This window comes from Gopherus evgoodei, chromosome 8, assembly GCF_007399415.2.
Source record: "Gopherus evgoodei ecotype Sinaloan lineage chromosome 8, rGopEvg1_v1.p, whole genome shotgun sequence".
Taxonomy (NCBI): Eukaryota; Metazoa; Chordata; order Testudines; family Testudinidae; genus Gopherus; species Gopherus evgoodei.
In genome coordinates this window covers 93,532,179-93,560,001 of record NC_044329.1, presented here as the reverse complement: position 1 = coordinate 93,560,001, position 27,823 = coordinate 93,532,179, and the positions used below count along the sequence as shown (strand labels likewise).

The window sequence follows — 27,823 nt, the reverse complement described above, 5'->3', positions numbered from 1 at the left end:
CCTTAATGGTTGTCATCTCATAAACACACGTGAATTTGTTCTCAGTCAAGGGTCAAGCTTGCAGTTTTGTCATAAAGCGTGTAATGTCAAAGGAAATGAATGGTAATGGGTCTCTAAACGGTGTACAATTTTGAGGTTATGTTTAAACATTGAGCTTTCACTGTAAAACAAATGAGACAGACTTAATGTTCTGTACATTTAAAAAATAAGGCCCACCGCATGACAACACTCAAGGACAGAACAGATATTGAATTCATCAATTGACAGGCAGAGCATTTCACTTCAAGGGTTTGATTATATTTTTCCTGTGCCTAGAGGGGGATCTCTCCCTTTCCTAACTGCAGATAATGGCCTAGAACTTGGAATAATATTGTTAATTGGTCACATGAGAAGATGATCCATTTTTATGGACAACCAGTACCCCAAATCCCCTAGGATAATATAGTTGTCCTCATGTAAGGACCCCCAGGTCCAGTATCATTATTCACTAGAACCAGCAGTGTGGTCTACAGAGAGTGTAAAGTGCCTCTGTACAAGGAATCCATGCTCAAATCTGGCCAGTTGTTCATCACCGTGGAATGATTTGGGGGGTACTGTGTATCTGCCTTAGTAGCTTTTACTGGCTACTTGCTGAAGTTTAGTTGTAACTGCTTGAGGAGCTCTGCCTTTATCGTTAGCTGTGGTTTGAATGCAGATGACATGGGATTTGAAAACGATCTTGCTCACTCACTGTACAATGTATTCCCAGGCAAGAGAACGCCAGGTTGAGAACAAGAGAGGGGAACATTGACTGCTTCTAAGTAGACTTGAGGCAATGTCTTGATTCCCACTGGGATGGCCTAAATAGGAGTTCTCTTCCAGATTCTTCCTCCTTCTTCCTCTAATAAGTTAGGGCCTGACCAAGAGCCCAGTGACTCTAGTGGGTATCTTTCTCTTGCCTTCACTAGGTTTTGGCTCAGGACCCTGATGTGCCACATGGTGTTGGCAGGAAGGCAAGGCTGAAGGAGTATGTGTGATGTTTGGACCTGAACATTGTGAGGTTCGTGGCGGTTCCTTCAGGGGGACAGTTTCACAGTCTCAGGCCAGCCCCAAGAAAAGCCCTGTCTCTTGGATAAATGAGCTTTGTCTTTCAGGCCGACAGGTCTGTTGTCTCTGAGCAGAGCTGTTGAGGTACTGAAGGATAAAACACTACACTAGGTGTCCTGGACATAGGTTATTCAGTGCTTTGAAAATAAAAAGTGGGATGAAATCCTAGACTGAGGGTAAAATCTTGGCACTGGTGAAGTCTATGGGATTTTTGCTATTGACTTCAGTGGGGCCAAGATTTCATCCCACGACCATAAGTATAATGCAATGTCATAATTAGAGGAATGATCGCTTGGATGGCAATCACATATGCTTGGAGAAATTCTTTGCGTTTCAAATTGTATGTTATGAACTTAGTTTTCTGCCATTGTGACTCAAGTTTCCAGCCCTCTCTTTACTTGGAACTTTACTGAGAACTCTGGGGATCCATATGGGTAATGAGGAAGGACTGGATGTTTTGTTTGATTTATGCAATTGACTTGTGCATTGATACAGGAAAATATACTGGAAGCATAACTTATACTTAATTTGTGTGCAATGGTGGGCATTTCCAGAGGAAAATTCAGGGCATTCAGTTTGATTCCACAGATACTTTAATGATGGAAAAATTGTTACCCTTTATTTAATATAATATAGCATTTTATGGTGATTTTTTCTGCATAATTAAATGACAGGCTTCAGGTTATAAAGACACATAGGACATAATTATTTGTTGTCTTTTCCTTTGTTTACTGACTGAGAAGTATTATCAGTAAACTAGTGTTAACTGGCTAGAGCAGAGCCAATTATGTCATGTAAAGCATCCACCTGTAAAAGAAGAAAAAAGATACTATATTGCATTGTAATTGTGCTTAAGAAAAGAAGTGATCTAAAAAGCCCCACTTAGTCCTAGATTAATGATAGCCACATAATGGGCATCAAGAAGAAGGGAGAAGTAAATGGTTAAGTTAATTGTATGATGCTAGTTGCTTCCTTTTACAGACCTACTATTTCCTAAATAGCACCTTTAGAAATAACCTGTGTGGTAGTTTAAAGAGATTTCATGGCAGGTAGGACTGTGCAGCGTGCATTTGCAACATCATACTTGATGGCATAAACTTATTCAACCATAGAACCCTCTATATAAGAAGAGGCTAGCCTGCAAGGCAGTGCCTGTTCGGTAGGGCAACGTACACCATGCTGTAGTCTATTCACTTTATTAGTATTAGAGTGATCTGAGTCCACCGTGCTAGGCACTGTATATAACCCTAGAAAGACACTCTTGTCCAAGGAGCTAACACAAGAAATAAGCAAAACAGACAAAGAGAAATAGTATCCGCATTTTACAAACAGGGACCTGAGGCACACAGCCTAATTAAGAGACTTGTCCAAGGTCACACAGGACATCTGTGTCAGAGATGGTAATTTAACACAGATCTCTTGTCTCAGTCCAATGCCTTAACCACAAGACTATCTTTCCACCTTAATTTACTGCAGAATAGTCTGTGCTTAAAAATTTAGAGAAGTTTTGTACCTTATAGTGGTGATTGTGTAATAATTTTTTTAAGTGTAACAGTTATTACTTAAATTCTAAGCTTTTGGGGGCAGGAACATCTTTTTGTTCTGTTTGCACAGTTCCTAGCACAAGAAGGTTCTGGTCCATGACTAGGGCTCCTACGCACTATGGTAACACAAATAATAAACAACTATTGTTTAATTCTCCAGGTGAGGCTCTCATGAAGGTAAGCATTTTCTCTCCCCCAGTATTTACATACTGTTTTACACGGAAATCAGTGTACTTTACAAAGGTGGGTAATCACTCTATTTTACTAATTAGGAAACTGAAGCACAGAGCAATGAAGTTACTTGCCCAGCGTTGCACGGACAGTGGGAGAGCTATGAATGGATTTAAGCAGTACAGTATAGTTCAGGGATCCAGATAATGAATTTGCCAGAGCAAATGCAGACCCCACTGTAACATGGATGCACCAGTTATTAGAATACCCAAGACCTTTGCAGACAGTTCTAGTAGGGATGAGGGAGCCAGGGTTGTTTGATTTAATCAGCACATCCTCTGCCCACAAGAGAGCTTCAGGATAAATTGGCACAGATGTGGCTGTTAAAATATAGGAGCAAAGTGAGCAGCAGGGATTCACTTCTGGGTGCATCTCACTTGAACATTGCTGCTTTGTTAGCATGAAGTCAACAGTAGCTGTACTGTAGGGAGATTCACTCAGTACTAATCCAAGGAAACTGGAGAGAGCTGGATTTTGGGACAGGAAAGTCCTTGCAAGAGCAAGGCAATTATTTTTCTGCCAGAGTAAAAATAAGGTGGGGAAAAGAGGCTAGTGAGTTTGGTAAGGAGAGGACAGCATTAATGTGAGCCTCTGTTCTAGATGGCTGGGAGTATGCATGCAATCCCTGCAGAGCCAACGGGGCATGGAGATTACTCATGCTGGGGGGGGGGAGTGGGAGGAGAGAGAGAGAGAGAGAGAGAAAACGTGCAGACCACACTTCTGACTCCTTCCTCTACCCCGGAAAAAAAAACAAAACCCACCTTCCTTTGACTCTGGCCACAGAGAATCAGTGGAATATGTGAACTCTGCAGCTTTTAGGAGAAATTCAAAAATTGTACCCAGTGGTTCCCCTCCTGGTTGCAGCTTTTCAATCAAGTGGAGTCCAAGTCCTGAACTGGACCTCATGTATCCCTCTAGTTCAGAAATCCTAGTGTTTATGCATGTATAAGAGCAGGAGACAGCTGTGCTCTGAATCCATTCAGCCATTCCATGTGTTGTTACACAAAACATCTTTTATTAACTAAACTTTTTTCAACCTAATTCTTTAAGATAAATGCTTAAAGAAGGAAGAGGGGCCCAGATATATATATGGGCATCTTAGGATCAACCCACTTATTCTGTCAGTCATACCTTATTACTATCTGAAGCAGTCATGTTCCTCAGCTCATACACACTGACAATTCCATTATTGTCCCCTATTAGAATGCAGTCTGTGTTTCTAGCAAAAAGCACAGTTGTGAATTTCACTCCTGGGTTGGCAAAGGTCACAATCAGGGGGTCCAAACTGAAACCAAAAAATGAGATGATGTTAATAGCTACTAGAAATGAGACCAATGGAGCATTTGTCTAGAGGACTATTGCAGGAATCGGCTAATCTTAGTATGGCTGAATCTTTACTTTTCACTTTTATTATCTGGACAAACTAAAATCTAAAACCTTAAGTAATGGTGAAAGTGCATTTTGCTAGTTCTCTGATAAATACAACTCAAATCCCAACCCTTGCTAACCAAGGTATCCTGGCTACCTGAAAAATCATCTGCTCTACTGCCTAATAGCTGGACACTTTAAATTTTTTAGAATAGAAATCATTTGCTTTTTAGTGAATGATACACTGGACCTAGTTCTCTGTTGCATTGCACTTGGTACAGTCATTTACGCTGGGCAAAGTAGGTGTGCAGTGCTATCACCAGTGTAAGCGAGTAGATAATTCTGATCTGATACCCTTTTACACTCACTTTTCATCAAAAAATGAGAGGAGAAGGGGCAGGTGTCCCAACCCCCACTGGGGTCTGTTGCTCATGTGCAAAAGACCCAAAATGTTAAAGCTCAAAGATGTTTTTAAAAAACTCATGGAAGTGGTAGAATCTAGGACTCCTGTGGCAAAAGAGCAACCCCCAGTTCCCTGAGTCATCCAGTCCCCAGCCCTGGATTTTCTTTAAACACTTTAGTAGATGCTATCTGTTGCCTGTAAAGTGAACATTTTAGAATGCAATACAACGTTATTACGTCTAAATGCTTTGTAATTATAATGGTCAGGCACCAATTCCAACAGGGGCCTTTGGGCAGTAGCATAATTAAATATTTTATCTTTCTATTATTTCAGAATCCTCCTCAAGAAAAGTTATTACTTACGTGCTGACACTCAGGTCCCAAATTTCCACTCTGCCTTCATTCACTGCTGCAAATACAAAGGCTGATTTTGGAGACCACATAATGTCATGAACAACATTAGTGGTGGAACTGAAAGTTAAAATGGGCCTTACTGAATCTTGGCGCCATAAAATAATACTCCAGTCCGCAGAGCAGCTTAAAAACATGTCAGCACTGAATGGATTCCATGCTATCTTGTACACAGGACCCTTAACATTGGGGAAAAGGGAATTGCATGTTACTCCAGAGCTAGAAGGCTGGGATTTTCAAACTAGCTTGAGCAAACTAGGTGCCCAACTCCCAATTATTTTAAGTGCGAGCTGGGTGCCTCACTGCCCTTTGTGTCTTTGACAATCTGCCCCCCACAATACTGACAATACTATTATTTCACGGTCATACACAGCGTATTAGGACAGCAAAGATCACAGGATGTGCTGTATGTTCTAAGGCCAAAAATATTTTATTGGTGATGATTCAGTAGGGGTTTCATTTTTCCCTCTGAGTCACTGCTGATTCAATGCCCTGTCAGGATGTTAGAAAGAACTACTCTTGGGAGTGCAATCTGCTGGACGAGACAAATCTGAGGTGCAGAGCAATTGGGATTGTTAAAACTCTTGTGGACATTTCACCATATTAACCCATGAGTTCCAGGTCAATGAGATCACTCATCTGATTATTAATTTTAAATAAAGCCAGGACTACATTTAAATTAGTTACAATCAAAGCTTTAAGAAAGGATTAGTAATTCTTAAAGAATCTATGTACTGAAGAGCATAATTTCAAAAGAGTTTTGATGCTTTATATCTTGTAGCCTTCTTACTAAGCTAAGAAAAGAGGTTTTGGTTTTAAAATCTGTGTTGCAAGTGTGTTTATTGAATATAACAAATTAAATAAATTTATTTCATGTAATCAAACATTTCTTCTGAGATCTAACTGATCCAATCACTTTTTCTGTTGTTTAATTTTACCTACCTTATGTGCTCGGTAGGTCTCTAGGAACTGCTCATTATATGAACAAGAACATTTGTGAATATGCCCTTCTTCTGTTCCAGCCAGGTATATATTAGTATTCTGAAACAAAATCCAGATATTGTAAACTGGGATTCACCCTGTAGGGTATTTATCCTGACATATTTAAAGAGCTGTGTGGAGTTTAGGCTGTGAAATTGCTGGGAGATGCTGAGCACTCAAATTCCCACTGACTTCAATGAGAACTGTGTTTGTTCACCTGCCTTTGCGATCAGGCCCAAATTCAATCAAAACTATAAAACTCACAAAATACAGGGGTTAGCTTGCTTGGTTTTCTCTCTTATCAGTTTTGGATAATATTGTTAGCGCTTATGTACATCAGAAGCATTCTATAGCTACTGCTGGAGAAACATGGACAACTGCAGTGCAAGCTTCCCCTATACCTGAATCCTGATCTCCATTTTTGAACTGTTTGGGCGCTTTCGTTAGAGAGTCCCTACAATGCAGAGATGCATGCAGTGATCTTATAAGACAGGAAACATTCACTTGGGAAAAAAGAGATTTCCAAATGTGTTTCACTGGTGACGTAAACCAACCTTGAATAAAATCAGCTAAAAGTAAAAGGCAAATGTATTAATCTTCTGGCACCATAAGCGTCTCTTTTGAAATTTTCATTCATTCTTATGTGAATAATCACAGTTAGAGCAGCAGTTAGGGCTGATCTAGCTTTTGTCTCCAGAATCCAGAAGACTACTACAACTTAGTGTTTGTTTAAACACATGAGGTGAAATCTTCAGCTGTGATGGTATAGCTCCATCAGTGTACACCAGCTGAGGATCTGACCTATAATGTTTTATTCTAATCAGGGCTGGCTCCAGGCACCAGCGCAGCAAGCAGATGCTTGGGGTGGCCAAGGGGGAGGGGCGGCAATTTGGTGGTGGGTTCCTCAGTTCCTCTCTGAGGGAAGGACCTGCCGCCGAATTGCTGCCAAAGAATGAAGCAGTGGTGGTAGAAGTGCCGATTGTGGCCCCCCCCCACTGCTTGGGGCAGCAAAAACGCTGGAGCCGGCCCTGGTTCTAATATAAAAAACTTCAGCCAACTGAATTTGAAACATTACTAATCACAATGGATTTCCTGAGCCTACCCTTGGATGAAAGTCAAAGCACATTCCAGGTGCCTGTCGAGATATCAGAGCTTCGCTTTTCTTTTCTTTTTCACCGGTTAGTTTTTTCCTTTCACTTGCGGTTCGCTTCAGTTTCATCAGATCTATGCAAACAGACAGTACATGGAATATGAATTTTACACGAAAGAGATAGTGACATATTAGAACATTCTGAATAACTCATACGTACTTTAGATATTTAACAATTCTGAAATGTTTTATCTATGGGCTGTTTACACAGGGAAATTGCCTGGAATAAAGTATTATGCAATAGCCCAGTGTAGAAAGTCCTTAGAGAGTATGCTTACCAGTGCAGCCTAGTCCTTTGCGTATAAGCCACTTGGTTATTCTGCCATCTGCTGAGATAGAGATTAATATCTCTCCTTTGTCATCTCCCGTTATGCCCCTGTCCTGTTCGATCCACTTCAGCTGCCATACAGGGCCTATATGCTTATCAAAAGATTCACTGAAATAAAGGAACGTGCAAACAGAGCTATAAGTTAACAGAAATAAGGGAGAATGCATTTTTAAAAAGTTACTACATAAGCAACAAAACTGGTGTGTATATAACTTTGGAACAAACACTTTGGAGTGTGGGCATGTGTTAATTGGTTATTTTAATTTTCATGGGAGGTACTGTTTTAATTTTCATGGGAGATGTGGGTTATTTTAATTTTCATGGGAGGTGGGGAAGGTCTAGGTTGGATATTAGGAAACACTATTTCCCTACGAAGGTGGTGAAGCACTGGAATGAGTTACCGAGGGAGGTGGTGGAATCCCCATCCTTAGAGGTTTTTAAGGTCAGGCTTGACAAAGCCCTGACTGGGATGATTTAGTTGGTGTTGGTCCAGCTTTGAGCAGGGGGTTGCATAGATGACCTCCTGAGGTCTCTTCCAAGCCTAATCTTCTATGACTCTATGAAAAGTTAGAGTTTTAAGACATGTATCTATTGTTTTGAAAAGTTGTTTTAAAAGTACATTTTAGAAAATATTTTTACATATTTAATTATAGAATAATGTTTAAATGACTGAAGCACTTTTCTTTACGTATTCAAATCGTTGTACTGGTGCTGTTTCATGGTTGGCCTAATCTAGTCTTTCACGGACATTTATATATATATCAAAGTCTTTATGCCTGACAGTTTCTTTTCAAGTAAGTCCCAGGATTGTAGGTGGGTACAGTGTAAAGGCTGGTCCACACTACGAGGGGGAAATCGATCTTAGATACGCAACTTCAGCTACGTGAATAACGTAGCTGAAGTCGAATATCTAAGATCAGATTACTCACCCGTCCACACCGCGTGGGATCGATGTTCGCAGCTCTCCCTGTCGATTCCGGAACTCCGTTGGGGTTGATGGCGTTCCGGAATCGATATAAGCGCGCTCAGGGATTGATATATCACGTCTAGATGAGACGCGATATATCGATCCCCGAGCAATCGATTTTAACCCGCCGATATGGCGGGTAGTCTGGACGTAGCCTAAGTGTTTCAAATCAGAATTGAGAGACATTAGCAAAGCTGGGAAGGGGGAGAATTATGCAGCACTTCCCTGCATTCACCGAATCCACTTTTTCAAGAGCACTAATGTTCACTCGTTTATTTAAATTTTAGCAATGGAATGAATGTCCACAATTAACAAGACATGAAAGATGTACAACAAAGTGGGATGTTTGTAATCTTACCTGCTGTCCAAAAGTGCGGTGGTATTATGGGTCTGTACATTATAGATGGCTATTGTGCCATTGTACATTCCAACTGCTAAAAGGTTTGGGTTTGCCAGAGAGAAATCCAATGCAGTAACACCGTGATCACATTGATAAATACGCTCTGGCCACTGAACAGAAGAAAACAGCACATTTATTTCATTCTTCTGAGTATTTGCTAAGTGCTAGACTAACCACTTTTTCTAACGCTACAAATGCTTTACCAGGTTCAACTTTAAGACAATATTCTAAATAACTGAGACTATTATCTCCTGCTACGGTTGTCAAATTTGAAAGGAGCGCTGGGCAGAAATGTGACTTTTGTATCGTAAATTGAATTAGAGATGGGCTTAAAGTGAACCGTATAAGTGCCTAAAATTTCCCTGAACTTTGGAGGGTTGGATAAAGTGGGATGGGATCCAGAACCCCACTACTACCTAAACCTGACATTTGAAAAAATGCAAACCACCACTTCTAATTTTTGCCCATCTCACTATTTAAAATCTAATCTTCTCTGTTTTTTATTCATGTGCTTTTCTAATCAGCAGAAGTTTAGTTGGAGGTAAACTGTAATGGAAGGTATTTTAGGTAGTTTAAGCCGGGGTGCTATGTTCATGCAATGTACCTTTTATAGACTGCAGCTAAAGAATTGCATTGCCTACATGGACCAAATTTAGCCCATGTTGTAAGAAGATGCAACTCTACTGAAGCCATTGAATTTAACCATTGTCATCAGGGTATTAGTCTGAAAATAAGCATGTTTCAATATATGTCAGCTCTTAATTCTGATGCTTATGCACTCAGCTAATGTAGAGACAGGAGCCATATAAGTAACTTGATTATCGTTGATCTGTACTGTGTTAATTTCATGGTACCATAAACAGTGATGTGACAGAACATCTAAAACATTAGAGGGAGGAAGGCACCCGTTAGAAACTGATTCTGTACTCCTTAACGCGAGTATAACACCTTGGTTTTAGCCTGAGTAATGTTTATAGCAGTACCATTATTTGAATTTGATTGTGAATATTCATTTTTACTGTGTATTTAAAATATGAGATTTTCAAGAATCAAAAATGTAAAACAAATATTGAGCCAAATCATTTTAGACCTTTACAAAACCATCTAGTACAGAGGTGGGCAAACTTTCCCCAAGTTTCCTGGTGTCCAATGCAGCTGCGTAGTTTGAGTATGGGTAAGGACAGCCCTATAGCCAGTTATTGTCTGTTCTTTACTCCCATTCCAGATGTATCCGAATAAGAGCATTTTCCCTGATAGGTTATTTTCTTTTTTACTTGATTTAGTAATGAACTCAAATTTGAGTTGGTGACATTACAGAGTGTTTCCATAGAAATCTGCATCATGGCTGGGGCTGTGTGAAATATTGACAGTGAAGTTTGAAAACTTCAGAATGAGGTTTCTGCATTTTGTTTTGATTTCAGCAAATGTGATTTTGTGAAAAATTGATAGTTTTCACATTTCTGGTGAAAATTATTCTATATTAAAAGAAAACTCAATTTTCATTTTTTTAATTAAAAAATTTGTTTTGGCAAGGGTCACTATTCTCATAGAAACATCAATTTTTTAAATGTTATCTTTGAAATCTGCTGTTTATTGAAAATATCATGAAAAGCTACATTCTGCAGATGTTGAAATTAAATTTAAAATACCTACTCTTTTTCATACAGTGCAAAATTTATTGCAGATGGGAAGATGGCCTAGGAAACCCTAAATTTAAAATACAAATATCCTCAATTTGCAACTGTAGGAAGATTATGGGAAAACAAATAAATAAATTTGTTTTTATATTTGAAATGCTTAAAAGTGCTTTTCCCCACAGTATGAAAATCTTTATAGGAGGAACTACACACCTGGATCTAATCCAGGTAATAGCTAAACTGATTAATTCACAATTTTGGCTAGGGGATTGGAAACGGGATACAGAGCTTTTCATTCTTAGGTTGTCCAGTCTAAGACTATGGCCACACTGTCCATGCTGCTAAAGCCTTGCCACTGTAAGGCACATAGAGTAGCCACTCTTTGTTGCCAGGAGAAAGCTCTTCTAATGACAAAATAAAACCACTCACAATGAGGGCTGGTAGCTTCATCGGTAGTAGAGTGTCTCCCGTCAACAAAGCACTGTCCACACCAGCGGGTTTTGTCATTCAAACGTTTGTCCTTTTTGGAGGGGTGTGGGGGTGTTTAACGACGAAAGTGCAGTGTAGACATAGCCTAAGTTGGTTTAAACTGATTGTTTTAACCAGCTGTTTGATGGTCTTTGTGACATGAGTTCAGTTCCCTGTGGACAGATATCCATATTACAAAACCACTGTACAGAGGCTGAATGGGCACAGAGGCTAAGCTACTATCTACAGATACTTCTTCCAGGTCAAATCTGAGGCACGCTGGCAGGCTATTGTGGAGGAAGTGTGCAGTACCCTTGTTCCCTTTGCTGTAACTGTCCTTTGAATAAGAGATCGAGATCTTTAGTCTCCAGTGTTTTCTAGCATCTTTCACCAGCAGTAAGGTAGTTGAGACATTTTTAAAATAAGAAGAATTGTTAATTATTATCCATTTTCCAGAAGGGGTTTAGTCTGGGCCAACCAATCATTACTGCTATATGTCCTGCTTTCTCAAGCAACAGAAAACTCAATGATCTGCTATTAAATCATACAAAATTATTACAGCAAAAGAAGTATTAAAGTAACTATCTCTATCTCTACTTGTGTTACCATAGGGTTTTTGAGTGACCAGCAGCAAGCCAAGCCTTTCTTCTGTTCTTGAAAACCAAACTGCCCATAACCAACAGCCAAAAGATCCTAAAACCCAAAAGTACAGATTGGTGGATATACTTCAATTAAACCAGAAATTTTAAGCTACAATTTTAAGTGGCAGCTTTCTGCCAGCAGTCAAGTGTGCAAATCTTCTACTTAAGATAACTTAGTACCAAGTACAGAGTACACAGTCTCAGTAATGTGGTCAGATAAGCAAAGTAAGGTAATTAAAGTAAATAAGATTTACTCTGTGCATCAGATTCTAATGCAGTAAGTGCAAGGCGCTACTCACTAAGCATGAATGAAAATTAATTGCAAGTGCAATTTTAGTGAACACAAATTGTGCCCACAAAAAAGGGAGGCCCCTATAAAAATCTGTCCATTTTACAAAGATGCATATAAAGGGTTTTATAAACTTATGTTAATGTGCAGGATTTGATACAATCTAGTAAATGTTTCCATGGCTTAATATTTTGAGGTGAGAAGACAAAAAATATTTTTATCATTGCCACTGCTCTTTACACCTTGTGGCTTATAAGTAACAAGCAAGGAACTTGGCAGCAGGGACCTTACTCTTCAACTCCTTTAAATTGTATTTCTCTACACAAAACCACCTTTTTTTTGTGAAATGAGCATTTCGAAAATAAGCATCTAATGGTCTTACAATTCTTAGTTTGTGGCTAGTCAGTATAAACATATGGATCAGTACCCAACAGGCCAACAGATTTATACCAATTTACATCTGAGGATCTGGCCCAAAGACTTTATGTGTGGCCATATTTCCTCCCTTTTCTCCCTGAGGCAGTCTGATTTTTTTATATTCTTCCTCCTCCATTTTTACCTTCTTCCCCTACATTGTTATTTTTGTTGTCACCATGAGAAAGCTAAATCAGAGAAGTGAGATGTATACTGCTCTGAAAGTAGAGTGCTCTGAGGTCATTCTGACCTCCAGAGGAAGTGAGTTCCATAATCTTGTACCAGCTGCTGTGAAAGCTGTGCCTGCCATTCTCATGAGTCTTACTCTCAAGGTTGTTGGGGTCCCCATTCCTGAGAAATGCAGTGGTCTAGGGAGATCATTGTCATAAAGCAAGAGGTGGTCTCTATACCATCTTGGATCAAAGCCATGAATGGCCTTAAAGACTAGTACATAGATTTTTAATTTGACCCAGAATTCTATAACTGGTGTAGTTATCTGAACATCCTGGTTAAGTGCCCTTGGAGACCAGTGCTGCTGAGAAGGTAAGCTGCTGCATACTGAACCAACTGAAGATCTCCAAGGTAGATTTGTTCATTCTAGGAATGGTGAGGTGCAATTATCTATCTTGAAGATCGTGAAAGAGTGGATCAGTGCGGCTAAGTCAGCATATGGCAGAGGAAGAAACAGACTGAAGGAAGCAACCACCACCTATCTGACCTCAGGGATGAATCCCTACCTGTCACACATCTACCCAGCATCTGAAACCCTATTCCTGAGCTAGTATTGTACCTTGACAATTACCCACCCAATACAAGAAAAAAGGTTAGAAGAATACATTCAGTAACTCACTGGGTTTAACTTGTTCCAAGCCATGCTGCTCACATTGTGGCCATTAGTCCACTCACATGTATAGGACCACAGTCGTTCCAGATTGGGCGGTAAGATTTCTTCTGGTGCTTCACTTAGATCTAACAAAAGTGATGAACTAACTACTGTTTCCTTTTTTTCTTCCTCCTCTTCCTCCCCCTCTTCTGCTTCCTCTGTTTCTGCTTCCTTTTTGCCAGCATCAGATGTAAGAATTGGTTCTAAATGCAACAAATACAGTAGAATCATTGTAGTACTCCACTAATCAGCAAACCTGCTAATTCTGGCCAGAAACATAGTGATCTCATCCCACTTCCCTGCAAAAATTTCATAGCAGAGCACTGTAATGAAGATTCAGAGAACTAAGATTTCATGACTTTTTCAAAATTTGGCCAACATTTTTGTAGGATCATAGGAACTAGCCTTCTGGATCAGACTAGTGATCCAGACAGTCCAATGTCCCATCACCGTGTCCAGTACTGGATGTTTCATAGGAGGGTTCAAGAACCCTGCAGGAGGTAGTTATAGGATAACCTACGCTCTAACCCCCCACACACCCAAGACAATTTCCTCCTATTTAGTGGTTAATCTAAGTAGTAAATTTTTCAACTTTGATGCCAAATTTTATGGATCCAGGTTAGAAAATTGTCACCATAGCACATTTAATGGTTACTATGAAATGTTATAATTACAGTAAAATTGCATTTGTCTATATAAATGTGCAAAGTATACTTATATTTAATTTGTTAGGAGTTTTTTTTGTTTGTTTGTTTTTTGCTTACTTGCCAGTTAACAAAATTTGCAAATCTGGAAGGGATGTCAGGTCATTCTTGGGAAGTAATATGGATCCACCGTAGACTTTCAAATAGGAACTGGGCACCTAACTCTCATCTGAGATTTTGAAAATCTTTTCCTTATCTACTTCCCTAATTTTTAAAGCATCAAACAAGAGCAAATACCACTCTGGGATTTACGCTATTAGAGGATGCAAGATTTGAAATTTTTGATGTGGGGATAAGTGGGGCAAAAGCTAAGTCTGCAAGCTCTTCTGGGCCCTTTAAAATGCAGGATGTGTGTGGTGGTGGATTTCCCCCCTCTCCTCCCTAAAAAATTGAATTTATTGCTTGTGGTCAGTGTTGGATTGACAGCTTGGGAAACTTGAAGCCCTCTGTCTGGTGAACAGATATAGCATAGGCCATGGCCATATGAGCTTCCTCACTTCATATGTTTTTAATCCCTGTTTTAACTGAACCTCCCCTAAGGGGTAAGATGGTAGTTCAGTCTCTCCCCCCAGTCAGTTCTTGGCTTCTTTACTGAAGATTGCCAATAGTCCAATAAGTGCCACTTATGATCTGCAGTGAATCCACTGTCTCATTTTACATAGCCACTGAACAGCCATCAGATGATTACACTTTTACTACCAGTCTGGCTTGAATTTTAATCTGAGCTGAGCTGAAAGACTGTATTCTAGGGAAGAGCTGTAATACCAAGAAAACATACTAACCAATCATATCTAGCACTTTTCAGTAGTAGACCTCAAAGTGCTTTACAGAGGAGGTCAGTATCATTGTTCCTATCTATCAGAGGTATAGAGTGGGGAAGTGATTGGCCTGCAGTCACCCAGCAGGCTAGTGGCAGAGCTAGGAATAGATCCCAGGTCTTTTGAGTCCCAAATCCAGTGCTCTGTCCATGAAGCCATATTGTTTCTGGAAGTGCAAGATGCAATGTAAAAACTAGTTTGATAAATACTGTGGAAACCAGTCTCAGTTTATTGCTGTTAATAGTGGAGATGAGCCAACTCAAGAACCATTTATCCAAACCTTCCACAAAGCTTTGTGTATATTTTTGGGGGGTGTTGGTAAAATGAAGCATAGGACTGAACAACCCCAGTTTGGGTTTTGCAAATCCTTCTCCAACCTTTGTCTTTTATTTAACAAAATTGGTTCCTCTGTCAAGACTTCAGAGTAGGGGCATCTTTACTTGGTATATTTGTTAGCATGCAAAACAGGCTCCTTCATATTGAGAATGACTTATCTGATGAGAAGTATACCTAGAAGAACAGGAAGTTGACGATAAGCTGCAAGTTTGGGCTGAAAAACATTCTCCATTAGAATCCTTTCCATAAAAAATAAATCCTGCTGAAATTTTTCTGATTTCAATATAGCTTCAGAATGGTCTTTCTCTTCTTCGTGGATTCTGGCAAGAATAACACTTTCCAAATCAATTATAGAACTTGAGGTTATACTCTCTGGAAAACAAACAGATAATATTGAAAAAGGCAGGTTTAGCTGGATAATCCAATATATTTCGCAGGCAAAAGCCGGAAGAAGAAAAAACCCAGAAAATCTTGTCATCAATAAATATCTCCATTTTCAGCTTTTTTTAGTTCTTTAGTTCTGTTTTCTTTGTATTTCCAAAACTCTATCAAATAGCCGTGTAATACAAAGTGTCTACACTACAATCTCTTAGGGCTAAATTCTGCCCTTGTGTCTGTGTGCATCCCAGGTAACGGGACCCATGTGCACGTATCCAAAGGGCAGAACTTAGTTCTTATTTAGGATATATAAGTTAAGGTGATGGGATAGACCAGCAGCCTCTATCAGGCTAGGTTCTCATTCCTCATTTGGGTGGGTAGTGTGGGCTGCTGGAATGGAGCCAAAAGAGGCTCCACATGGTCCCTGCATCAGGCTAAACTCTGGGAGCTGGGGAATGCTGGCCAATCAGCCCCTCTCTCCCCCTCTGGCCGATGCGTGCTAGAGATTCCCAAGGGGAAGGAACAGGGCCGGCGCTTCCATTTAGACGACCTAGGCGGTCGCCTAGGGCACCAGGATTTGGAAGGGTGGCAGACTGCTCCGGTGGACCTCCCACAGGCGTGCCTGCGGACGGTCCGCTGGTCCCGCGGCTCCGGTGGAGTATCCGCAGGCACGCCTTCGGCAGGTCCACTGGAGCCACGGGACCAGCAGACTGTCCGCAGGACCTCCACTGCGGGAGGTCCACTGGAGCTGCGGGACCGGCGAGCTGGCCCTGCGCCTAGGGCGCCAAAAACCCTGGCACCACTCCTGGGAAGGAACTACCTATTATCTCTTGGCAAGCGTCTCCCTCTCTTGCTACTGGGACATCCCTCTTTCACTCTTGACCCCGTCAGTTCCCCCCATCCATTGAAGTGCCTGGGTCGCATTTTTGTTTAAAAGTGAAAAACAAACTAATTTTAAGATTTTTTCCCACATGTTTTAAAAAGAAACTGTTTTTTGTTTGTTTGTTTAAATTTAACTATTCCCCAACAGTGTTTGCAACTCAAACATTGCAACACGAGGCCCAGGACATAAAACCAATTAGAATATGACCATAAATACAAGTGAAGATGACTATCCATTTCCATTGTCCTGCTGAGTGATGAGCAAAAAGTAAAGTGCATACATGGTGGAAAGTACATTAGATTTTTTTTTTAGTATGTTTTCCAGTTTTAATATTCTAAGGTAATATTAAAACTCTAATAAAGGAAATTTGATTTTGACAGCTATTGTTTTTATTTTGACAAGTGTCCCTTTAAATAAGGTGATAATCTTATGATTCAGCCTGTAAAGCCACACCAGGCCATGAGGGGGATGGGTTAAGAGTGCTTTGGAGGCAGCATACTGAGCATACCCCACAGAGGAATGTGTTTCACATCATTCAGTAGCCACATCTCTGGTTGATTAAAGGAACAGCTATGACAGGCTTCTAAGAGAGTTCTATCTGGGTCTTAGCTGGGGTAAAAAAATGATTAGAAGGCTTTGATGGATGTCCAAGACTCAAGGGAAGGACAAATGCTGTCCAATCTGGTTGGATTCATTTTGTTAACTGAGGACCTGGATGAGCTGCAAGACTGCAGCCTATTTCTTGTAATATACATTATAGCCTTTATATCTGGTAAAAGTGAGCTTTGGAGTTTATGGTCAATAATTGCTCATAGTTTTATAAAAATTGTACAGTATTGTCTGAGAAATAGTATGTGACCCTGTTTGCCCATACCCATGTGTACCATCCTGAAGTATATGATTCTACAACGCGTAGCTAAGGTTGCAGAGAAAAGTGTAATATAATATTGTATTTTTTAGGTGTGGTAGTGACCATGTAATAAAACACTATCGTAGTTCTTACACACAAGGGAACAGAGTTAAGGTTCTGCATGCCACCTTAACCCTGTTATTTTTTTACTTTAACTTTTCTCAGTATAATTTTTATAAAAATACAGATAATCACAACTGTATAAGGAGAAAAACACTATAGAAATTTAAACCTAGAAAGAAAAATTACCTCTATCTGTAGAAGTCGTAGACATGGTTCGTTCACGGTCTTTGGTCACATTAGATTTACTGCTACTCACACTGGTTGGTCTGCTACTTCTTTCCGTTACTGAAGATGTAAGCATTGGTTCCAAGGCATTAAAGGAATCATACAAGTCCCAAGAAGTGGCCATTATCCCTAAAAATGAATTACACAATACCATAGCACAGTAACTGACCAGTGAACCACACACCTCATTTAGAACTGGAAATATGCAGTCAGGCAGCAGCAGAGACCAAAAAAAAAGCAAATACAGTACAGTACTGTGTTAAACATAAACTACTAAAAATAAAGGAAAGCAGCATTTTTCTTCTGCACAGTAAAGTTTCAAAGCTGTATTAAGTCAGTGTTCAGTTGTAAACTTTTGAAAGAACAACCATAACGTTTTGTTCAGTTACGAACATTTCAGAGTTACGAACAACCTCCATTCCTGAGGTGCTCATATCTGAGGTTCTACTGTATTGTGCTTCTAAACATTTACTGTAAAGCACTAAAATTGAGGGAAATATTAGACTTTTTATGGGAGATGCCAAATCTCGTTGGTAAAATGGTACAGAAACAGTGTCAGACAAGTTTGCAACAACAGCAACCGTGGGGCTGTCATGGGTGTCCTAACGTCATCTGTGTGTAGGGTCTCCCATCAGTGTGTGTGTCCATCTCCTATTAAAAAAGTCTAATAATACTTAGCATTTATATACCCATGAGTCTTTATGTATTCAATTTTACAAAACATCAACTAATTGGAATGTAGAATAATCAGAATTACAGATGCATATAATGTGGGGAATATACTGCTAGTTAATTTCTGTATCTAATCTATACACATTTATATGTCCTCTCTACTTTTTCTACAATACTATCCTTTTATATTTAGTTTATATACATTAAATAAATCAAAGAAATAAGATTTAGAGCACCATTCCCCGCAGCCATTCTTTTGCCTTCTTCATAACGAAAATGCCATAAGTGGGTGCTGAAATTTGGATAAACATCTAAAAGGCTGCATACTTGTCCAAATTTGTCTAGAAAACTGAGGCAGAAGTCTTGTAAGACAGTCTTCTCCTATGTTTGCCAGGACTTCCTGATTTGACTGAGATTTGAAATCCTGTGAAAGAGCTTCTCCCATGCTACCATACTGTGCTATCTTCGCCTAGAGCTGAAACCAGAGCCACTGGAAAAATTAAGGACAAAAAAGGAACAACATTTTCAAACCTCAGAAGTTGTTTAGTTTGAGTTTTGGATAGTTTTGCCTTGCCTGAAGTACTCTGACTCCGTGGTGCTGAGACAGACAGAATACAAAGGGGGAGAGCTCTTAGAAGGAGCAACTACTATATCCTTTCTATGGATGAATGTGCTGCTCCCTGGACCAGTTTCTAAATGCTAGAAGTAGGAGGTACAGAAGTGAGGCAAGGGCCCTGCTGATGCCGCTATCCCATCTCTTGCTGCCACAACTCTGTTGGGATGCAGACTACTTCAGGCCACTCTACCATACCTTTATTTTATGCTCAAGAAATGCAAACACTAACATTCTGGCTGGCTGCTGCATGGGTATATAAGCAGGTAAAGGACTCCCTGACAGAGCTGCTCAGGAATTTTTTGACAAAAAAAAATTATGGAAAAAATGCTTATTTAACTGAAATAAAACTTTCTGCAGGAGAGAGAAATTAAGACATTTCTCATTAAAAAGAATATTTGTGAGGTTTAGGAAGTGTCAAAACATTCCACTTTGACATTTTCTAAACAAAAAATTCCAGTTTTTCCAGTTTGAAACAACCCTTCAAAACATTTTGATGGACCCAAACCAAATTTTCTTTTCAGATTTTCAGACTGCAAAAATTTGAGACTTTAAATTTTCATCCCAGTTTGGGGCAGGAAAAATTATTGAAATCACAAAAATTTTGGCAGGACAGGAAAATCATGTCCCACACAGGTCTACTTCCTGAACTCTTCGTTAGCCTGCTTATTCACCTTCACAAAAGTAGCCTCAACCAAGTCGCATGGTCTTTCTTTAATTTTAGTGTTCTCCTGAATATGTTTCATAAGTAATGAATAATCTAAGTTTAATCACTAATAAGTCACAATAATAACAATTAGCAAATATACAAAATGTTTAATGGAAAAGGGCTCTTAAGCAACATTTGTTATATTTATCACTTTTTTGAATGGTAATTTACCTTTATCTTCCATGAGGATTTTCTCACATTGCACTTCTTTAGTCTTTGGTGCTCCATTAAGAGTTTGCATCATCCTTTCCACAAAGCGATCATTACCAACTTTATTTTTACAAAGCTCAATATAATCCTTGTTCCGTTCCCTTTAAAAAATTACATGCATGTTAAAAAAAACCCAAATCTATCCATATGAAAACTACACATTGAACAAGACATAGTGTTTTTAACTAAAGTCTACTGCTTCTGTCTCTTTCAATTAAAATATTCCCTTGCAATGGTTGCTACCCCAACTTTGCTACATGGTTTAGATCAGAAAAGTATTATAGAGATGGGCCTGAGCCAAAACATCAGATATAAACATCCTTGAACTTTGGCGAAATTCAGATACAGTTCTGAAATTTGTAGCTCTGGCCCATCTCTACTACAGAGTGAAACTAACTAGATGCTGCCTAAATACAAAAGTGAAAGTGATTAATCTATATTGTCTAGTTGCTAGTAACTGCAGAAATAGTGAAGAGGAAATGTCTTTTTTTACTTCTTTCAGTTTTAATACTCAAAAGGCAGAAATGGATTATACTAAGCCGGAATCTACCAACAGTTTGGTCACCCTCCACCCCCAGTCAATCCACAATGTATGCTGTGCATACATACTAAATCAGAATCATATTATTCCCTCCTGCTTCCCTTCCTTCTTTCCTTGGATCACACTGAATTAGGCACTTAGGTTCCTTATTAAATGACTAGGGAGAGATACGTGTCAGACTGTGAGTCACAAAAACCAACATACTACAAGGGAGCTACCAAGAGGTGTGCCTGCTAAACCTCTACCTCTCACAGAGAAAGGTGCCTGGCATTAGATGTCTAGCTCTGCTAGTGATTCACAGCCAGGCACCCCTCTCCTGCAGCCAGGAGGCTTAAGCATGTAAGGTATTTTTTGTGAGAATGACTCAGGCAGGCACCCAACTCCACACACACAACGGTGGTGGCACAAGGAGAAGGTGGTGGAGCTGCCACCACCCACGTTGTAACTTTTAGCCCAGTGGTGAGAACAGCCATCTGGGCTGTGGAAGACCTGGATTCAACTCTTGTAATTATTTATCCGCAGTGGAATGGCTTTCACTGGTGAGACTGATGGAGCCCCCACATTAGAATATCCCATAGTTCAGTGGGTAGAGCACACTCCTGAGGGGTGGGAGATCCCTCTTCAAATTCTTTCTCCCCATCAGGCAGAGAGAGAGTTGAACCCAGGTCTCCCACATCACAGGTGAGTGCTCTAATCGTTGGGTTGCTAAAATGTGTAAGATGGGTAGCACTATCACCATCTGCTTTTCCTCTGGACAGATTTTGAATGGGACCCAATCTAGCAAGCAGTCTCTGAGCATGCCTACCAGGTAGGGCCTCGCAGGCAATAGAGGTAAGCCTATCTTCCCTGGTTCATGACTCATCATGGGGCTTAGGTGGGAGATAAGCACCTGAACAACTACACTGAGGCAGCAGTGTGCATACCCAGAGGCAGATATTTAGGCAGAGGAAATATCTACTCTGAAAATGTAGGTGCCAAGTTCGTTTAGGCACCTACAGGAAATGGCTGGTGTTTGTAAATCACGATGGAGACTAAAACTGGAACTTAGATGCCTAAATTTGGATTTTAGGCACCTAAGTACCTTTGTGAATTTAACCTAAAATGCCAAAGTGGGAATTAATTAGGTGCAGAGAAGCCTATTTAGGTGCTACACTTTAAAAGGGGTTGGGTTACTTTAGTAGGAGAAAGAGACAGTAGCATCAGGGAAACATAAAGATTATCTAGTTTGTTGGTTTATACTTTGTTTAGGAATTACTGACTGAAAAGCTGCATGGAAAGCATACATTCAGAGTCTTTTGCCAAACTTGGGGGTGGAAAGTGGGGAGTGTTGTTTTTTAGTAAACCTGAACTGCTGTAAATAAACCAGAAATCCCAGAACAGTTTTTCTATATCAAAATCTAACTTCTGTAGGCTCTCTAGCCATCTAGAACCTGATCCCCCCACAAACGTACTACCAAGCACAGCATTTACTACAATGAATAATTGCCTTAAATGCAAGTATTTGCAGAATGAGGCTCTAAATCCTCTCATTTCTACAGGTTGTTGGTTTGGTGTTTTTTTTAAAGAAAACAAACATCCTTTCCTGTGTTACTAATACCATATAATATTTATCTGAGTGTGTCCCTTTAACGTTTGGATTAAAAGTCTGCTTTTCCTATGTTTACATATCACTGCTACAAAATAAATGCATTTTAAGCAATAAAAACTGCTCCTGTTCTTCCATTCCTGGCATGATAATGGGGCTCCAACTGATGGTAAATAATTAAAGATTGACATTTGTTTTTTAAAGCCTTTTTACTTGAGTAAAGGGAAATGATTTTTTTAAATAAAACATTCATTTTAGTAATGGGTTTTGTTGTCACTAGGATACGACCCACCCCTGCTTCTCACCAACTGCTTTATCTGCCCCAGTAGGTGAAAGGTCTAAATTCAATCAGCAAGACAGTGTAAAGGAGACTAGCTTGCCATGTTTAGAGATGGAAGCGAGTACAGTATGGCATTTAGACAAAAGGCATCTTGTGAAATATAGGTAGTAAAGACCTTGATCCTGTATGTTCATGAGCCCTTTCAACTCTCTCAAGTCAATGGAAATTGAGAGCATTGAGCATATTGTGGCTCGGGATACCGAAGTGTGTGTGAAATTGTACATATACATACTGCACTTTTTCAGCATCTTCAGATTCTACGGACATCATGACAGTTGGCATGTCCAATAACCAGATAGTTTCTGTCTCTGTGAGGTAAATATCCACTCTCTTATCAATGTCTTCTTTTGTCAGCTGTTCTTTTATCTCATCTCGCCTCACCTGTACATCTGTCAAATTAAATAATGTGAAAATGAAAATATTTTTCTGTTCTAAGATCAAAAGAGGAAAACTTAACTGTAAAAAATAATACTGTTGATTGGAGTCACATACTGTGGGGCACCGAGCTCCTCAAAGGGTGCTCAGCACCCCTTAACTTCTACCGACTTCAGTATCCCCCAGAATCATGCTTCAAAGCCAACAGTATGAATCTCTGTAATGACAGAAGCACATTTTCTTTACCAGATAAGCTAATAGCTGTGTCTCGTCTAGAACCAGGCTCTACTATTTCATCTGCCATAGACTCAGTTGTAGATGTGGTTGATTTAGAAATAGTGCTGCTTCCATATGTCCTTTAATAACAAAGAAATATACAGAAATAAAGTCCAGATATGGCAATAATCCAAATAATACAAAAATAACGAATTACTGGTAGTAGGATAGCCAAGTCACATTACATAGTGATTGTGCATACAGCAAATGCTTGTGTCACAAGAGAAATCCTAGAAAGACACTGGAAAGAAAATAATGAAGTTGTTTCAGAGTTAAGAAATTAAGACTTCATCTTAGAGAATATCCTACGGTACTGGAAAAGATGATGGGGAAGAATTTAATAAGATCTGGGATCCATTCACCACAGCAGGTGTCAGGTAGTGATCTCAAAGCACAGTGGTTGTTGCCATTTCACGGCTGGGGATGCTGAAACTCAGAGAAGCCATGGGAAACACCTACAGTGACACGGAAGGGCAGCGGGACTAGATCCCTGAACTCTTGAACTCCAGCCTCCTCCAATCTCTAGGCCACACAGCCAACAGTGCTGTTAGAGCAGCAAGGCTGGCTGGGAAGTGTGGAGCAGGGATGCCGGAACAGGAGGGGACCAGGGAGCCATGCCCCCACACTTTTAAAAAGGGGAGGGCTATGTCCTCCCACTTTTTACTAGCCGTAAGTGCGAGTGATGTTGCTGTGTGATGCTATGAGCTCACCACTGTCAGGTGAGAATCTTCAGCACTTTTCACTATCAATCCTTTGAAATGTCTTTGAAATATATAAGAAAACATCTTGAAAATCATATACACTTAATTGTCTCGTGTTTTTTCATTTTGACTTAAGAGTGATAATCTATGTGTAAGGAGTGGTTGTGATGAAGGTTTTTTAAAAACATACTTGTGGATAACAGTTTTCTTAGTATACTTCCTTTTCCTCAAAAGGTGTTTGTCTAAAAATATATAAGAATATAATGCAACATAGGAAAATAGGCTAAGGAAGGTATGACTGAGAAATTATAGATAGATTCCATTCTATTGGTTATTATTCCCAAAATATAAAATGACAAAAATGATAGTGCAAACCCTTAAGTTTACGCAGTGCTGCAATGGCAACTGAGGGCTAGATGCACAAAGTGGACTGAGCCTCAGTGTTGCAACACCTAACTTTAGGTCCCTTCCTTCTTAGTGGAATCCACAGCCCTGAATTAAGCACATAAGCTCCCTATACAATGCATAGGGAGAGGTTAGGTGCCTAAGACTGGGATCCACAAAAGCCAGCATGCTGTGCAGGGAGCCACCTAAGCTAGCTGACAGGAAATGCCAAGGAGATGGGAGGGGCCTTAACATAAATTGAGCAGGGACTGGAACCCAGAGCTCCAATTATTCCTGGTACTAGCACTTCTGAAGCTTACATACATGGCCATTCTGGAATCCTGTATAGCATGGGCCAGGATTTGACCCAAGGAATGCAACAACATACCTTGAGAATGGACCTACTAAACTAGCATTAACTCCAGATGTCTGATGCATGGAGAAGGAAGACAGAAAATCAGATCCAGTGGCGCCAGAGAAATCCTGCGTTGATAAGATTTTGCTTTGTCTGTGTAGTGAAGCACTTGGTTCTGGACGATAGAGTGGACGAGGTGTTACATCCTTCCCTTGCTCATCAAATACCTGAATATTTAAATAACAATAATAAAAATTATCTTATGTTCTCTAAACAAATGAAAATATGTAGCTATGCAAGATGGGTGCGGTAATATCTCTTATTAGAACAACTTCTGTTGGTGAAAAAGACAAACGTTTGAGCTACAAATGCAGCTATGCAAAATTTAACTTTATTAGGTACAGGAACATTCACCCTAGTAGTTAGCATAGTGAGGGGCAACAGAACCTCTCTGTGCCAGCATACATTGAGAGGGTAGATGTTGTTTGTATTGCCACTCTCCCTCAAGGGGTTCAACCATGAGAGGATATCTTTAGTTTCTGCCAAGAGCTTCTTAGGAACTCTGCAAGTGGAGGCCGTTTCAGTAATATGCTGAGAAACGACAGACACCAGCTACTTGAGGCACACTTTCTCCCTCATCATCACTGCTGACTTTTCAGGCTGTGCTGCTTTATAGTAACTTTCATGATGAAGAAATCTAGAGGACCTAAATTCTGCTGGTATAAATCAGAGGCTAGCTGGTTCACAGTGCTAATATTATTAAATTATTGTGCAACTTTATTACATTTTATTAGTCCCGCCCCTAAAAAAATTTTCTTCTGCAAGAAAATATACTGTAAGTGGATTGTAAGGTTTCTAAACAGAATTTTCTTGATACTTTATATTGGAATTTTTTCTCTATGTCAGGTAAAAAAAACACAAATGCTCCTGTCAATATGTTTCATGGATTTAAACATAGGTTATTTTCAACTTAAGAAGAAAACTGTTGCTCTAAATGGCTGATTTTTCAAATTAACACAAGGAAGTAACAGAAAAAGTAAATTTCACTGCTCAATAAATATATGTATTCCTTGACTATTTAAGGAGTTATTGTGTACCCCTGTAAGTCACTTAAATCTCCTTACCCTAGTCTCCCATTTATAAAATGGAGATAATACCTCCCCACATTGAGTGCTGTGAGGCAATTACGATTTGTCAAGTGCCTTGACAATAGTGGATAAAAGCTCTATAGTAATTTAAAGCATTATTATTACAAAATAAAAAAAAATGTTTTTTTTCAAAAGAACATTTTCTCCACTTTTTGTTTAATTAGGAGAACAATTCTTAAATGTTTGTGAAAGATGGCATATTAACAGAACTGGAACCTGACATTCTCTAAGGGTAAAAGTTATTCCTGTGCAGTATCCTATGCATAGCCTTAGTGTCACATTCAGGTCTAATGAAATGGATTGGGCCCATGTAAAACCCCTGCACTAACAGAGAAACGCACGTATGTAATATGCTTTAGCCTAGATTGACAATTTTTATCAATTTGCATGCAAAACCTTAGTTGGATATTAATATAACATGCTGAATTTTTAAAAGTTATCTTTCATTTATTTTATCTGGAATCAAGCTTTCCTTGAGTATGTAGCTGTTTGCATACAGCCTACTACCAAATCAAGGCAAGCAAGTAAAGATATGCTAGATGTAGCAAATATTTGCTATATAAGAGGTGACAGAAGAAATATTTCTCTTTTTCTTTATGATGGATGAATGCATAAGATTAAGGGGGGGAAATCCTCCTTGTTTTTTCAAAAGCAAAAATGGTGGTCTCATCTACCCTGTTTTTCCCCAAGACTCCATGGACATGACATCAAAAGTACCAGTGCCAAGGGAATGAAACCTGTGCACCTGCATAAGAAATTCATTTTAATCACTATTTTTTAAAATCAATTTAACACATATGACTGATGTCCTTTCGGGATAAAAGATCTTTTGTTAAAGATTAAACATCCCTGATCCTTAAGAGCAAGGGAATCTCCTACAATAGTTCTCTGGACTTCCAAGGAATCCTCCAAAGTGTCACTTAGAAAAAAAACAGGGAAGACAAGGCAGAAACTCTATTTGTAAGTTAGAAAATAAAGGGGGTGGAATTTCAGCCTTCCACAATATATCATAAAGAAGCAAAAAGGACACAGATACTTTGATCCCTTGAGGGTCTCTTTTTAAACAGTGATCATCATCCTTTCCAACGGGTTTTCTCACTTTCTGGAATATCTTCATTGGCTTCCCCTTTTCCTAGAAAGCCTACCCTTGTCACATTCAGAGTCAGAGTTACCCTGTCACACTGCCCTCTTTTCCCCCTGCACTCCACCCAAGCCTCTTTCCAGACAACTTTTAAGATTAACAATTAAACATAATTAGAAATGTTTGGTATTGAAAAGTTCATTACCTGAATGGTATGCCTACTCCCTATGAGAGACCCCTTATCCATGGTTTTGCCATCAGAAGCTATCAGTATGCTTCTTCGACTCAATGATTCAACTCTGTTTGGGTTGACACCACTAACATAGCTCATTCGTCTTTGGCTGCTAGTTCCTGAAATAGATGTCCCCTTGGTATTTAACTCCATCTTTGATGTCCTATTTCAACCAAACAAAATGTGATCAAGAAAGGTATATAGACTATTTAGCAGATAATGAACAGTATAAAGCTGTAGTGAAATTGTGGATTTCTACTACAAAATGTCAACTTCATAAACACAGAAGCAAATGTTTAACTGTAAAATAACAGCATTGAAGAAATGCTAAAATTCTTGTCTCTTTATGGGGCTAAGTGTGTGAAAGGCAACTGGTATGGAAATGAAGGACCAAGAAGCACAGTCTTTGGATTAAAATGTAGGACTTGGATTCAGGCCACATAGGTACAGTTCTCAACTCTATCAAAGATTTTCTGCTTGAGTTTGGTGAATCATATATCTGTGCTTCTGTTTCTCTAGCTGTAAAATTAGGCTACTACCATTTCCCTCTTTCACAAGGCAGCTGTGAGGTTTAGCCCCTTCACTGCTCTAAAATGCCCTGAGAGCCTTGTGTGGAAGAGGCTACGTGCAGAGAAAGCTTACTGGGAGCTAGGTACCCCACGGATGGGTGCACTTGAAACGTGCCACGCAGATCAGCTAGGAGAGAGACCTTGTAAACTAAGGCGATAGTAACCAAGCGTGGCCAACAAAACCCCACATTCTCAGTGCAGATTTATAGCACTGGGATGGAGCCTGGTCTGCCAGGATTAGCAGAGACAACCAGCACCCAAGGCCTGTGGAGAGCGGGGGCCCCCGGCCTGCCCCGTGTCCTGCTGAGCCCGCTGCCCAGGGACCGACACAGGGCCGTGCGGCGGGGCACTCACAAGCTGACGCTCTGCCTCCTGCCCTTGCCGGCCTGGGTGGAGGAGGACATGGTGCTGGCGGGGCCGGGGGCGGGGGCTCGGTGCCCGTGTCGCGGAGGGGGCGACTCTCGATACAGCTTCGGTCCCAGGGGCCCTGCGCGCTCCTCCGCGAGCCCAGAGGC

At 39.9% G+C, this 27,823-nt stretch overlaps 1 protein-coding gene across 3 annotated transcripts; it reads right to left on the bottom strand.

Annotated features, from left to right (window-relative positions):
- WDR78 (WD repeat domain 78) lies at positions 1 to 27,823 on the bottom strand. Of its 3 annotated transcripts, XM_030573652.1 has the most exons (17): positions 27,663 to 27,823; positions 26,713 to 26,902; positions 24,312 to 24,505; positions 22,809 to 22,918; positions 22,420 to 22,576; positions 19,683 to 19,822; positions 17,479 to 17,646; positions 15,233 to 15,430; positions 13,168 to 13,403; positions 11,580 to 11,666; positions 8,827 to 8,978; positions 7,452 to 7,609; positions 7,126 to 7,247; positions 5,985 to 6,083; positions 4,995 to 5,221; positions 3,993 to 4,146; positions 1 to 1,893 (listed from the first exon to the last, which is right to left on the bottom strand). In XM_030573652.1, exons 1-17 carry the CDS (start codon positions 27,710 to 27,712, stop codon positions 1,849 to 1,851), a joined length of 2,487 nt encoding a protein of 828 aa, XP_030429512.1. In that variant the 5' UTR covers positions 27,713 to 27,823; the 3' UTR covers positions 1 to 1,848. The 3 variants fall into 3 exon arrangements, with proteins under 3 accessions (XP_030429512.1, XP_030429513.1, XP_030429514.1); XM_030573653.1 differs by lacking the exon at positions 11,580 to 11,666; XM_030573654.1 differs by lacking the exons at positions 1 to 1,893; positions 4,995 to 5,221 and having other exon boundaries at positions 3,999 to 4,146.